At 40.6% G+C, this 13,571-nt stretch overlaps 1 protein-coding gene and 1 long non-coding RNA gene across 11 annotated transcripts in view; one reads left to right on the top strand and one right to left on the bottom strand.

Moving 5' to 3' along the window:
- LOC119563953 overlaps positions 1–13,571 on the bottom strand; it is a 127,874-nt gene that overhangs the window by 6,600 nt on the left and 107,703 nt on the right. Inside the window, exon 1 of one of the 3 annotated variants that reach the window (XR_005222747.2) lies at positions 3,761–3,964. The exons of the other annotated variants lie outside the window; for them this stretch is intronic. This is a non-coding gene — a long non-coding RNA (uncharacterized LOC119563953). Of the gene's footprint in view, positions 1–3,760; positions 3,965–13,571 lie in introns of those variants that run through there. 3 annotated transcript variants of the gene reach the window in all.
- Positions 1–13,571, top strand: part of CFAP74 (cilia and flagella associated protein 74) — a 106,445-nt gene that overhangs the window by 24,655 nt on the left and 68,219 nt on the right. For 7 of the 8 annotated variants that reach the window (XR_006286459.1, XM_043531784.1, XM_043531785.1 and 4 more), the window contains 5 exons: positions 6,177–6,350; positions 6,649–6,759; positions 8,575–8,677; positions 10,013–10,170; positions 13,195–13,405. Coding sequence is in view for 7 of the 8 variants with exons in the window: in XM_043531784.1 (XP_043387719.1) it covers positions 6,177–6,350; positions 6,649–6,759; positions 8,575–8,677; positions 10,013–10,170; positions 13,195–13,405 (757 nt within the window). In the remaining variant the exon portion in view is untranslated. The remainder of the gene's footprint in view (positions 1–6,176; positions 6,351–6,648; positions 6,760–8,574; positions 8,678–10,012; positions 10,171–13,194; positions 13,406–13,571) is intronic. The other variant, XM_043531787.1, reaches the window with a different exon arrangement.

Below are 13,571 nucleotides of genomic sequence, written 5' to 3'. Positions count from 1 at the left end.
TTCAGGGAAATGTCATCAATCTACTTCCATTATAAAGGTACATGAAGTATCTGCACCAGGATAGGACATGTAACTGCATCTCATCATCAGTTTGCAAAGAGCTGCTGTTTTCTAGTGTACCAGTGGGCCTTATCTAAGGTAGTGTGAATTTTCAAAAGGCATTGCAAGGTTAATCTTGAAGGGACAATGTGACAGTTGTCACCATTATGGATCAGTTGAAAGACAGTCAGTTCTTTGTGTCTTTCAAAATGAAAGATGCCTTATAAAACACTGGTGCATATGGCTGGAGATTTGACAAGAGACTACGCCTCTCTTGGTGACCTTGAGAAGAAGCAACTTGACCCCCTGGGGCATGTTTGCACTACAGTTGGGATTATTTCTCTCAGTCCAGGTGGACAGCCACATGATAGCTTTGCTTGAGCTAGCACACTAAAAATAGCAGTGTGGATGTTGTGGCATGGGTGGCATCACGCACTAGCTACCTGAGTATGGACCAAGGGGATCAGATAGGCTTGTACACACATGGCTATCGTGTGCTGCAGCATCCGCACTTCTATTTTTAGCATGGTGTCAGTCTACCAAGGGCAAGCTTCCACTGCAGTGAAGCCATACCTTAGAGTCTGAGCAGAAAGCAACACATCTGAAAAGCAAAGACTTTAAAACCAGACCCTGGATATTTTTGCTACCACATTAGCAGTGTTACTTTTGCAGAACAAGCACTCTGCATATTTATGTGAAGGAAGCGTATTCTATTTTTGTCAAGCTCTCCATCCTGCAGATGCCACAGTTTAAACTTGAGTAGAGTCATTCCTTGGTTGTTACATAAAAGTTTTCCTTCAACTTTGTGCTGATGTTGGGGCCACATGGGAAACTGAGTGAATATCTGTCAGATTCAGCATAGTGAGCAAAAATTTTGAAAGACACGTGGACACTGAAGGTTAATTTATATGAGTTATAGTCTCTGCTGTCTTTTGGAAAAACCAAATGCTTAATATAGAAGGATCACAGAGTGTGTCTCTGTAAGTTAGGTATTTCATGACTGCAACTTCTCTAACTTGCTCTGACTCACAAGATGTCAAAAGAATCTCTTTCAGAGGTCAGAATGATTCCTGTTTACAAAAGAAAGTGCTGCCTGTGCGACTGCTCCACCATTTCAAGCACCTGCATGCTCACTCTTTTGACTTGCTCTTCAGCAATCCTTCTTTCTTTTTCAGATGTGAGAAAAACACAAGGGACTTTTCCAAAAATCTCCTAACATGGTCATTCATAGGTTAACTTGGGTTTCTATTTCTCCCCTATTTCCTTAGCATCCACCATGTACTATCCACTGAATGAGTATGATGCCGCTTGCCAAAACATTAATGTCTCCAAATGTTGATTTTATATAAATTGATATATAATATTTTGGAGTAACTTACATGAGTTTTCACATAAAGCAAAGGCTTTTGAGAGTAGCGCTTGACCTCACACATACCCATGCAGTTCCCTGCTTTGGAAATGATTTGTGGGCCAGATCCTTAGCTGCTGTAAATCAATGTAGCTCTGTTGATTACAGTAGAACTATGGTGATTTACACCAGCTAGGGATTTACACCAGCTAGGGACATATAGGTCCTTGTCTTATTCTGAAGTAGGAAGAAAGGTGGAGTGAAGTAGACGTTTCTCCCTGTGATCCTTATTAGGAAGATTCTAACTTCTATCCTTTAATGTATTCTTACTGAATACATTATAATGACATTCCCCAGGGTACAATTCGGACTATTGAACAGCTGTGTCCCCTCAATTTTCCAACCTGGGGTGCCTTCTACACTGCTTCGCTGTTAGAGCAAGCACTCCTGGTCTGCTCTCACACAGCCTCTAGCATGTAAATTACTTCCAGCTATACTGTCTGAGTGCTATGATCAGCCACCCTTGAATTACACTGCAGAGCAACACCAGCAAATTCCCAGTCCCAGACTTCCCCCAGAAATATGCATCTTATACTGCCCAACCCTCTCCTGGACAACACAAGCTCACTGGTTTAGATAAAACAATAAAACAAGTTTATTAACTACAAAAAGATAGATTTTAAGTGATTACAAGTAAAAATGCTGCTTACAAGTATTTAGAAAAGCTGCACGAGCGAAGTCCATGGGACTGGATGCACTGCATTCGAGGGTGCTAAAGGAGTTGGTGGATGTGATTGCAGAGCCATTGGCCATGATCTTTGAAAACTCATGGCGATCGGGGGAGGTCCCAGACGACTGGAAAAAGGCTAATGTAGTGCCCATCTTTAAAAAAGGGAAGGAGGAGGATCCGGGGAACTACAGGCCAGTCAGCCTCACCTCAGTCCCTGGAAAAGTCATGGAGCAGGTCCTCAAGGAATCAATTTTGAAGCACTTAGAGAAGCGGAAAGTGATCAGGAACAGTCAGCATGGATTCACCAAGGGGAAGTCATGCCTGACTAACCTAATTGCCTTCTATGACGAGATAACTGGCTCTGTGGATGAGGGGAAAGCAGTGGACATGTTATTCCTTGACTTTAGCAAAGCTTTTGATATGGTCTCCCACAGTATTCTTGCCAGCAAGTTAAAGAAGTATGGGCTGGATGAATGGACTATAAGGCGGATAGAAAGCTGGCTAGATCGTTGGGTTCAACGGGTAGTGATCAATGGGTCCATGTCTAGTTGGCAGCCAGTATCAAGCGGAGTGCCCCAAGGGTCGGTCCTGGGGCCGGTTTTGTTCAATATCTTCATTAATGATCTGGAGGATGGTGTGAATTGCACCCTCAGCAAGTTTGGAGATGACACTAAACTGGAAGGAGAGGTAGATACGCTGGAGGGTAGGGATAGGATACAGAGGGCCCTAGACAAATTGGAGGATTGGGCCAAAAGAAATCTGATGAGGTTCAACAAGGACACTTGCAGAGTCCTGCACTTAGGATGGAAGAATCCCATGCACCGCTACAGACTAGGGACCGAGCCGCTAGGCAGAAGTTCTGCAGAAAAGGACCTAGGGGTTACAGTGGACAAGAAGCTGGATATGAGTCAACAGTGTGCCCTTGTTGCCAAGAAGGCCGATGGCATTTTGGGCTGTAAAATTAGGAGCATTGCCAGTAGATCGAGGCACATGATCATCCCCCTCTATTCGGCATTGGTGAGGCCTCATCTGGAGTACTGTATCCAGTTTTGGGCCCCACACTACAAGGAGGATGTGGAAAAATTGGAAAGAGTCCAGCAGAGAGCAACAAAAATGATTAGGGGGCTGGAGCACATGACTTATGAGGAGAGGCTGAGGGGACTGGGATTATTTAGCCTGCAGAAGAGAAGAATGAGGGGGGATTTGATAGCTGCTTTCAACTACCTGAAAGGGGGTTCCAAAGAGGATGGATCTACACTGTTCTCAGTGGTAGCGGATGACAGAACAAGGAGTAATGGTCTCAAGTTGCAGTGCGGGAGGTTTAGATTGGATATTAGGAAAAACTTTTTCACTAGGAGGGTGGTGAAGCACTGGGAATGCGTTACCTAGGGAGGTGGTGGAATCTCCTTTCTTTGAGGTTTTTAAGGTCAGGCTTGACAAAGCCCTGGCTGGGCTGATTTACCTGGGGATTGGTCCTGCTTTGAGCAGGGGGTTGGACTCGATGACCTGCTGAGGTCCCTTGCAACCCTGATAGTCTATGATTCTAAGCATAAAAGCCAGAACTGGTTACAAAGAAATAAAAGGTAAAACACAACACCTAACTTTACAAGCTAAAGTGAATTCAAAGCAAAAGTCTCTCTCACCACAGGTTCTAGCAATATTACTGGTTGAATTCTTTTCAGACAGGATATCTTCCTCAGTCCAATGATGCTTCCTTTGTCCTTCAAATGTTGTCGATGCCGTGAGTACAGAGGAAGGAAGAGATAACTTGGGGTGTTTGCTCTCCATTTGTATACTTTTTCCTCTTCTTTGAGAATCATCTCCAGCTGGAGTTCAGGAGACAGAAAATCTGTGGGGACGGGAACCTCCAGCTTATTTCTTTGACAAAATGTTAATTTCTCGCTCACACCCTTTTTCCTGCCAAAGAATGGCCACTTAACCAGGTGATAATCCATTTGATTTCATTGACACCTGGCTGAGGTGCCAGTTTGCCTTTTGTCTCTGAGGAACTGGTTTGCGACTGCTTCCCCAGATTTGGAATATGTTTTAGTAACATCATATAGTAGAATATTATAACTTTACATACAACATTGCCACACATATTTTACCAGGATAATAATGATCAGCAAATCATGAATTTTCAGATGATAGTTTACAAGGCATAGTTTATACAAAATGTATCATAGCCTTGAAAAAAGGGTGGACATAGTGATGCAGACTGTCACAATTATGTACTGAATAATATATAAAGAATTGTATCTATGCATATTTACTTAGTTTCTAGTTCTTAAAAGGAGGTGAAGGGAAAGCAACATCAGCAACCACAGAAAACTAGTGCTGATGACTGTTTGTAGCAACATAGGTAGCACGTATCAATTAGTGATCACCACAAGTGTGCAGGTCACTTAGGATAATTAACTCTCCCTGTATCCCATTTGGAACCATTCTTAGTTTGAATATAACAGTGTTGTGTTATTCGCTGCAGTCTCCCAGACACCCTTAAAGAACTATAATACCAAAATAATAGAGACAATTTAGTAGCATTCTGTATTTTTCTGCTCATGCTGTTAGTTGATGCATCACACTTACAAAATTATGCAGATGATAAAAAATAAAATGATATCTTTGCAGAAGGTAGCCGGCAAACCCCTTTATATTTTTGTTCAAATACTAATACAGCCATATCAAAGGAAAAGCTCAAGCAGGAACTTATAGACATGCTTAGCTAAATGATTAGCCAAAAAGTAGTATATCCTACTTCAGAATTACATAATAGCTTTAAAAAGCTTCTTTGTTGCTTTCGTTTGGTGTGTGATTTGCGTTAAACGCATTAAACCTAAAAAAAAGTTGTTAAAGATTGTGACAGCCAAACAAGCCAAACAGATAAAAACACTTCCTGAAACAAGGCAAAAAAGTGCTAGTTAAGTTGTACTTTCTAATTCCTGATTTCATCTGAAAGCATCAGAATGTCCTAAGACTTTCACTTTTGCTGAGAATAGTTCTCTTCCCATTGTCTGCCTCAGTCATATCCTTTTGTAAAATTTTCAAGAGCGCCAAAGTGACTTAGGAGCCTACATCCCATTGAGGCACTTAGGCCCTGATCCACAAAGGCAGTGGTTTTCAACCTGTGGTCTGTGGACCCCTGGGGGTCCAAGACTATGTCTAAGATTTCCAAAGGGGTCCACACCTCCATCTGAAATTTTTTAGGGGTCTGCAAATGGAGAAAGGTTGAAAACCACTGATCAAAAGTATTGAGGGATTTAACTCCCATTGATTTCATAGATCTGGGCCTTTGGAGAATACATTCTATTGAGCTTTAATAAGACTTTGGCTCCTAAATGCCTATGTTACTTTTGAAAATGGGACTTTAGGGCTAATTTTACCTGATGTGAATATTGCAATTGCCTGGTCTGGCAGGTTCACATATAACAGGACCCCACACATTTTTAAATCTCATGCAGTTCTAGGACTCCATATTGTCTGTGATCTGCACACAGGTTTCCCAGAGACTTCAACAGGATTTTACCCTAACACCTTGTCTCTGGATGTGAGGGCATGGACATTTACACTTTAATTCAGATTTAATGTCCTGTATTAATCTTAAGCATCCTTAATGCACCCCTCACCATGGTATCTAGGCACCTTGGTCAAAACTCAGAATAGTCAACTCTAAGGACCATCACTGAAAAAGCTTACAAACAAATTAGGTGTTTTTGAATAAAGAAAGCATTAAAAGCATTCTTTACTGTCGAGTAAACATTCTGCCTTTTCTTACATTGGGTAAATACCAGCTTGAGGAAAAAGAGGAGTTTGAGGAGAAATATAAGTGACATCTCTAAAAATCAGAAGTATTAATACTAGTACTAACAGGATTATTAGCTATTATGTCCTTTGAAACTAGCAGGGCATAGCGTAAAACATGGCTGAACTTCCTTTTTCACTATGGAGCTGGTAGCACTGAATATATGTAATTAATTGGTCTGCTTTCCTTTCCCCAACTATCTTTGCCCATTTCATTTGCGTCCCTTAAATAAAAACATCTCACTCTGTGCTTAAAAGGTATGAGATGTGGCAGATAGAAATTGAGCAGGGGAAATTTGGAAGCCTCCGGGAGCAACTTGAGCAGGATGAGGAGGAACTAGAGAGACAGTGCAAAGAGCGGGCGGAACAGAGGATTCAGAAAGAAAAGACTGTAGCCCAGCTGGCAGAACGAAAACAACAGGTTGGAAAAAAGTAAGCACAATAACTGATAATCCGCTTTCCTTTCCCCAACTATCTTAGCCCATTTCATTTGGGTATTGGAAAGGTTTCCTAACTCAAAGGATGCTAGTTATGAAGGCTCTTCATGTAGGTACTCACCACAGAATATTTACACAGGGAAATGCAATTAAAGGGGCAACATAAACCAATGGCAACAGTCCACAATCCTACAGCCCTTGGGTAAGCAGAGGACCCCTTGACTTTAGTGGGAGCTGTTCGTACATCAAGACAGTAGGACTATGCCCACTTGATTTTTATTTGTGTTTTGCAGAAAAGAAACGGAAGCCTGGGAGGCGTATGAGAGAAGACATCAAAAAGTAGTCGACGATGCACACAGGAATCATGAGAAAGCAGCTCAGTTTCTGAAAAAATCTATGTCAAGGTTCCATTAGCTTTTCCCCTTGCTAGTATCATAACACAATATCTGAAATGTGATACCTGATCCTCAGCCTTTAAGAGGAAATATTTTACAGCTAGATTACATTGTGACACTTAACCCTTGTCTACACTAGAAATTTATGTCAATATAACTACATCACTTAGGGATGTGGATTTTCCACACCCCAAATGACATCGTTTTACTGACCTAACCCCTGGTGTAGACAGCGCTAGGTTGACAGGAGGGACACAGCTATCACCTCTCAAGGAGGTGGACTATCTATGCCGATGGGAGAAGCTCTCCCACTGGTGAAGGTAGCATCTTCACTAAGTGCTACAGCGGCATAACAAGTGTAGACAAGCCCTTAGAAATCTCCAGCCATACCACCTAGTGCTGTGATCCTGCCAGGTCTCACAAGCTAAACAGGGACTTGAATAAGAGGCCTCTGAGGAAAATCCAGGTGACTTGTGAAGTAGTGTGGGTGAATCAGTGGGATCCTTCCTTTTGAGTCTGTTTTGACAATTTTCAGAGTAGCAGCCATGTTAGTCTGTATTCGCAAAAAGAAAAGGAGTACTTGTGGCACCTTAGAGACTAACAAATTTATTTGAGCATAAGCTTTCGTGAGCTAGACCTCACAGCTGTAGCTCACGAAAGCTTATGCTCAAATAAATTTGTTAGTCTCTAAGGTGCCACAAGTACTCCTTTTCCTGTTGTGACAATGTCCCACTATGGTCTTAGGGGGCACTGTATTGCTGGAGGAGTTGAGTTTTGAGTTAGATGCACTATCTTGGACACTTGTAGGCTTGTCGTTCCCTTGACACTTTTTAACTGGGGAAAAGCTGAATTCCAAATCAGATGATTACCTATCTAAATTACCTCTGAAGTTTCAAATGGATATGGTAGTTTTCACTGTGTCTACTAAAACTGCTGCACAGTGTTTCTTTGCACTGTTTCTGTTACATCTCTGCATTGTACTTCAGTGGTAAATGAGATGAGCTCACTCTGTGTTGCTTTATGTTTTCGTAAATAACTATTGTTAGTTTCTGGCATAAAAATAAAAACTCTCTACAAAATATTTGTAAATCAACTTTACATGTATATTAGAACCTTATACACTGGAAAGGTAATTGTATATTTTCCCTATTATTCTTTAGTTTTTTCTTTGGCAATATGGACAAGATGCCAGAAATTAAGTCCAGTGAATTCATTACTTGACTGTTCTGAGTCTTATATCTCAAGCAAAATATATTGTATCTACTAGAATGGAATCTAGGATCATGGTAGTTAGAGATGGAAAAGACCAACTGGTTAAAAAATGCACCAAATATATTTAAATTCATGTTAATAGTTATGGGATTTTCTCAGGCTTGATTTAGGGGATACCATGTATAAAAAGGCCCATATTTAGGGGTATATTTGTAGTCTGTAAACAATAGAGCAACTTATGCAAGCATCAGCCTTTGTTTTAGTAAATGTCATTGTATGTCTTGGTTATATAACCAACACCTAAATCTTTACTATATTTTAGTGGCTAGACGTTGATCTCGATATGGAACACACCTACTGATAGATACTCAAAGTTTAAGAAAATACATTGTTGAACAAACTATCTTTGTGGCCCTTTGAAACTTAAGTGGTTCTAAGTAGAAGATTCTTCCAACTGTTCTATTTTACTGGACCCGTTATCATATAAACACAGTGTAACCTACAGGAGGAATGTTTGGCAATGTTAACAATTACTGTTTGCCAGGTTAGCCATTTTAATGGTGAATGCTTCACAGCAGGACACGAACCTGAAAGGCTTTATTCTACCAACAGAATTCATCAGAAAGAAGCAAAGGAAGAACTGAAAACTCAGGAGCATATGGAAAAAAGGATGCAAGCTGTGCTGTCCCTGAAAAACAACATAACTTCCAATAGGGTACCTCTACGACTGCTAAGATTAGTAGTGATGCAATTGATTCTCTGGAGTGACAGATTTTAATGAAAACCATTTCAATCATAGAATATCAGGGTTGGAAGGGACCTCAGGAGGTCATCTAGTCCAACCCCCTGCTCAAAGCAGGACCAATCCCCAATTTTTGCCCCAGATCCCTAAATGGCCCCCTCAAGGGTTGAACTCACAACCCGGGGTTTAGTAGGCCAATGCTCAAACCACTGAGCTATCCCTCCCCCCAATATTCAGCTTGCCCCTGGTATAACATGACCTAGGAGTCTAGCCACTAAAGGTTACAGAGTCAGACTCACCAGGGCCGGCTCCAGCATTTTTGCTGCCCCAAGCGGCAAAAAAAACACAACTTGCCGCTGAACGGGGAGGCGGAGTGATGGTGCAGCCGCCGAATTGCCGCCAGCGACCGAAAAAGTGTTGCGTCCCCGCCGCCAAATTGCTGCCAAGCGCAAAATGCGCTGTGACGGAGCGGCTGCCGAATTCCAGCCACCGCCAAGGGCAGATTGCCACCCCAGAGCCCGACGTCATTGCCCCTTTACATTTGCTGCCCCAGGCACCTGCTTGGTTCGCTGGTGCCTGGAGCCGGCCCTGAGACTCACACGTCCAAATTCAAATACCCTCACTCTCATTGAGTAAGTATCTTATTCCATGAGCAGTTCACTGCCTTCAGTGGCACCACACCTAGAATACAGTATTCCATGAGTAAGGGTGTCAGAATCTGGCCTAGAGGGTGGTTGATTGTATTGCTCTTAATACAGAAATACTTTACAGTATATTAAAATAAAACATTTAACATAACAGTTAAACTAATTTAAACCAACAGGAAAATGAAGAAATTCAGATTTAAGGCTATCATAATCTTACTTGTTTGAATCTAATTATTCCAGAGTCTGAAAAGATGGTCTTAACTATCTTAACTAGCCACTGATTGTATTATAACCACCAATGCCTGCCACACATTGTTGCATAGAGTAACTTGTTTCAGGGGAGGGCCCTGGAGAAGGAGGTAGGAGATCAAGAGACATGGGTCATGCATTTAGTCCTGACCCAGCCACAGCTCTTTGCCAGGAGCAGAAGTAATCTGTGTGAGCTGGGGATGCAATTGACTCAAATATTGCAAATAAAATCAGGTACAATTAAAGGATTTTCGAAAACCAAACAAACCCAAAGGCAAGTTCAACTATTAAAAAGAAGAAAGCAACCTCTTGGTAGAAAAATCCACCATCAATTTGTAAATAGAGAAAGGGACTAAAATCAGAGTCCATATTGTGTGAGTAAAATATGTAACTTATTTGCATGACTTTGTAGGAAACCCTTCGAACCCTCCAGCTGAGGGACAAAGCAAAGGCTCTTGAGGCAAAAAAGCAAGAGATGAAGATGAGAGGGAATATTCTGGCAGAAGGAGGCGATGTCACCAAGGAGATTTTTCTCCATAAACAACGTGTTGAGTTAGAAAGGCACAAGCAGTAAGCAGTCATTTCTTTGTATACGTTTTACTCCAGGTCGATACTCATACAGGAGTGAATCTCCACCTCACTCCACTTAGAAACTGAAAACATGAAATCTATACTGCTGTTAGCCTTGCTACCCCAGGGAACTGAACTGATTCTTGGAGTCTTGTGTAGCTAGAGACTGTCAATCCAAATCCTCAGATCGTATGAACTGGCAAAGCTTTATTGACTCAAAGAAGCTAGGTTGATTTATATCAGTTGAGGATTTGGCTCAACTGTTTTTCCTTATAGTTTAAAAAAGTGTGAAGGAGTCACTGGTTCAAATCCAAACCATGACCCTAACCTGCCACTGCATCTGTGCAGGTATAACTTACCATGCATAAAGAGACCCACTGAAGTCAGTGGAGCTCTGCATGGGAGTCAACCCACATGGATTGAATTGAAGGATCGGGGCCTTTGTTTGTTAAGACGAAAATTGTTGCCATCTAAGGGTGACTAGTGGCCCACGTAAATAGGTCTGAGGTTTTGTCCATTCTCTGGCAATGTGTCCATGTCCTGAAAACCACCCCAAGCAGATGGAAGTGGAACTCTTATTGATAGATGTACCAGTGAGGCTGTGGATGACTGGCCAGGGAGACTGAATTGAGCTGTAGCTCACGAAAGCTTATGCTCAAATAAATTGGTTAGTCTCTAAGGTGCCACAAGTACTCCTTTTCTTTTTACTCTGAAACCTTTAGAAGTGAGCCTCTAGATTAGGATTGAAGCAGATTGAGGAGGCAGTGTGGGGACTAATCACTAATACATTAGATATACATAGAAATAGAAGACTTCAGTCTTTGGAGATGTGAACCCGCCACTTTCACTAGCACTAAATGCATATTATAAAAATTAATGAATAAACATTCTGCAGGAGTTATGGATACTCTGTCCTTGAAAAGACTACCTTATTTTTTTAGGTTTAATCCTTCATCTTTTTCACTATTTCCCCATGTAATTTACATAGCAGTCCCAGTGTGGATCACATGTTCTGCTAGACTTGCTATTGGCTATACATGACAGTATGTTCCTCACAACAGTTCCTTTCTAATTTCAGCTATCACTCTGCTAACCTGCTGTTTCTCCGAGTGCCTTTGTTTTGATCTTAGTCCTTTCTTCCCATAACAGAGATGATCTGTGCTCTATCTCCTATCTGAATCTCAACCTGAGCATATGTCCCTGAATTATTTACAGAATAATTAATTCTTTAACCATTAGAATCTGTAATTTAATTTGTACTGTTCAATTTCAAAAAGATAGCAAAATTACATATCAAATGTGATTTAAGGCTAATATGATGTTTTGTTATTAAACTTTCTGTAGACTGCACAGTAAACTCATGAACTAATTGTATAGAAGAAAGATGGTCTTTAGGTAAGGCACAGCACTGGGAGTCAAGAATCCTCTGCCATTTCTGGGACTGCTACTTTCCATGCCTCAGTTTCCCCAAATGTAAACTGGAGGTTATGCCACATAACTGCAAGGATAAATTAACTGCTGATAAAGCAATTTGCAATATAAGAGTCAATATATATGTGCAAAAGATTATAATGTCCTGCCTATATTTAGAATAAGCAATCATTTACACACAAATCAGTTGAAAATGTAAACCTCAGAAGCTAATTGAATCTTTACTATAAATAATTTCTGTTTCTGAAAATTATATAGAACCTAAAGGAATATAGATGAAAGGAATAGAAATAGCAATTTTTCCTGCAGATTCTGTTAATTCCCTTCTCAACAGAATGGCCCCACCCACACACTCATTTTGTTAGCTTAGGTTAATCACCCTAGACTGCTAGCTAAAGTCTGTACTTTAAAGAGACATGGCTTCAAAATCAGATAATTTCAGACAGAAGTGTGTTTTCTATTGCTACAAGTAATATTTAAGATTACTATAACCGAAAGAGTATAGAGAAAAAATGTCTTCCAGTTTTTTCAGTTTGTTTACTTTGTGCATTGATTACACTTTGGTTACACTCAGTTTCAACAATATTTGTGTTGGTCTTTGATACAGCACAGGGAAGAGAAAGAACATTTTAAAATATAAGAAAATGTTATTGCAAAAATCACAGAAATTGTCAGAGGGATTTAGGGGCAGGCAGAGGATCTCAAATTACTTCTCTATTTTTAAGGTACTTATATGATCTCCATTACCATGGTATCTGAGCACCTCAAACTTTGTACTGTATTTATCCTCACAACATTGCTGTGAGACAGAGTTGTACTAGAACTACTAAAAGCACTAGAACTGCTAGTATTGAAACTGAGGCATAGAGAGACTGAGGGCTTGTTTACATAGCATGGCAATGCGCATTACAGGGGTGTGATTTCTAAAGCACACTAACATGTTCTATACTAATTGTTCCATGCAGATCCTGCTGGTGTGCACTAAAAATTACCTACTGTGCTTTAACATAGTATTGTTGGGTACTTTTAGTGTGCACCAGCATGATCTACAAGGACCAATTAGTGTGCTTTTAAAAAAAAAATCACACCTCTGTGGTGCGCAATGATATACTGTGTAGACATGCCATAAGTGAATCACTCAAGGTCACACAAAGTCTATGGCAGAGCGGAGACTTGAACCTACATCTACCAAGTCCCAGGCCAGTGGCCTAGTCACTAGACAGTCCTCCTTTGAGTTCTTTTGTTATAAATTGACTAGATCTCAAGTTTACAATATCCCATTAAAGGATAAAGTCTAAGTGAATCGAGAACATTACAGTTTGAAAATCTTACATCACTTTCAGCCTTGGGGAATGGGCCCTGATATCCTTCCCAAACAAGTCTTTTTAAAAGTCATAATTGAAAATATTTAGTCTGTAGAAATATGCAGAAATCATAAAAATCCCATATTATCTTGATATACACAGATCATCACTGCAGTATAGCTTAAGGGCTCAAAAAATGAACCCTTTGGTAGTATTGTTAGTGCACAGCAATGGCTTCTTTCTTACTTTCTTTCTGGTTTCTGTTTGTTTTTTTAATTCTTTAATACAGAGAATTTACAGAACAGCAGAAATCTAGAAAAACTGAGATTGTAGCTCGGATTTTGCAAGAGGAAGCATATGTAGAGAAGCAGAAAAAACATCAAGCTTGGGCAGAAGCACTTAGGAGTCAGGGTAAACTTCAGGATTCCTTACGGTGGAGAATCAAAACATGGCAGTATATTGAGAATGCCTGTGAAGATCCAGCTGCAACAGTACTGCAGGTAAGCAATGCTATTATACCTAACTACCTTTAGAGAATTGGTCAAATGTTTTAGGGCTGCTGTTATCAGAGTGGCAGGGAAAATAACGTTTGTTCACCGCTGAAAATTTATAGTTTGAGTTGGTGGTTGTGAAAAAGCATTTGCATTTGCTAGAGCCTGGTGCTGT

Source organism: Chelonia mydas, chromosome 18 (assembly GCF_015237465.2).
Source record: "Chelonia mydas isolate rCheMyd1 chromosome 18, rCheMyd1.pri.v2, whole genome shotgun sequence".
In the NCBI taxonomy this organism is placed as follows: Eukaryota; Metazoa; Chordata; order Testudines; family Cheloniidae; genus Chelonia; species Chelonia mydas.
This window is presented reverse-complemented; position numbering and strand designations above follow the sequence as displayed.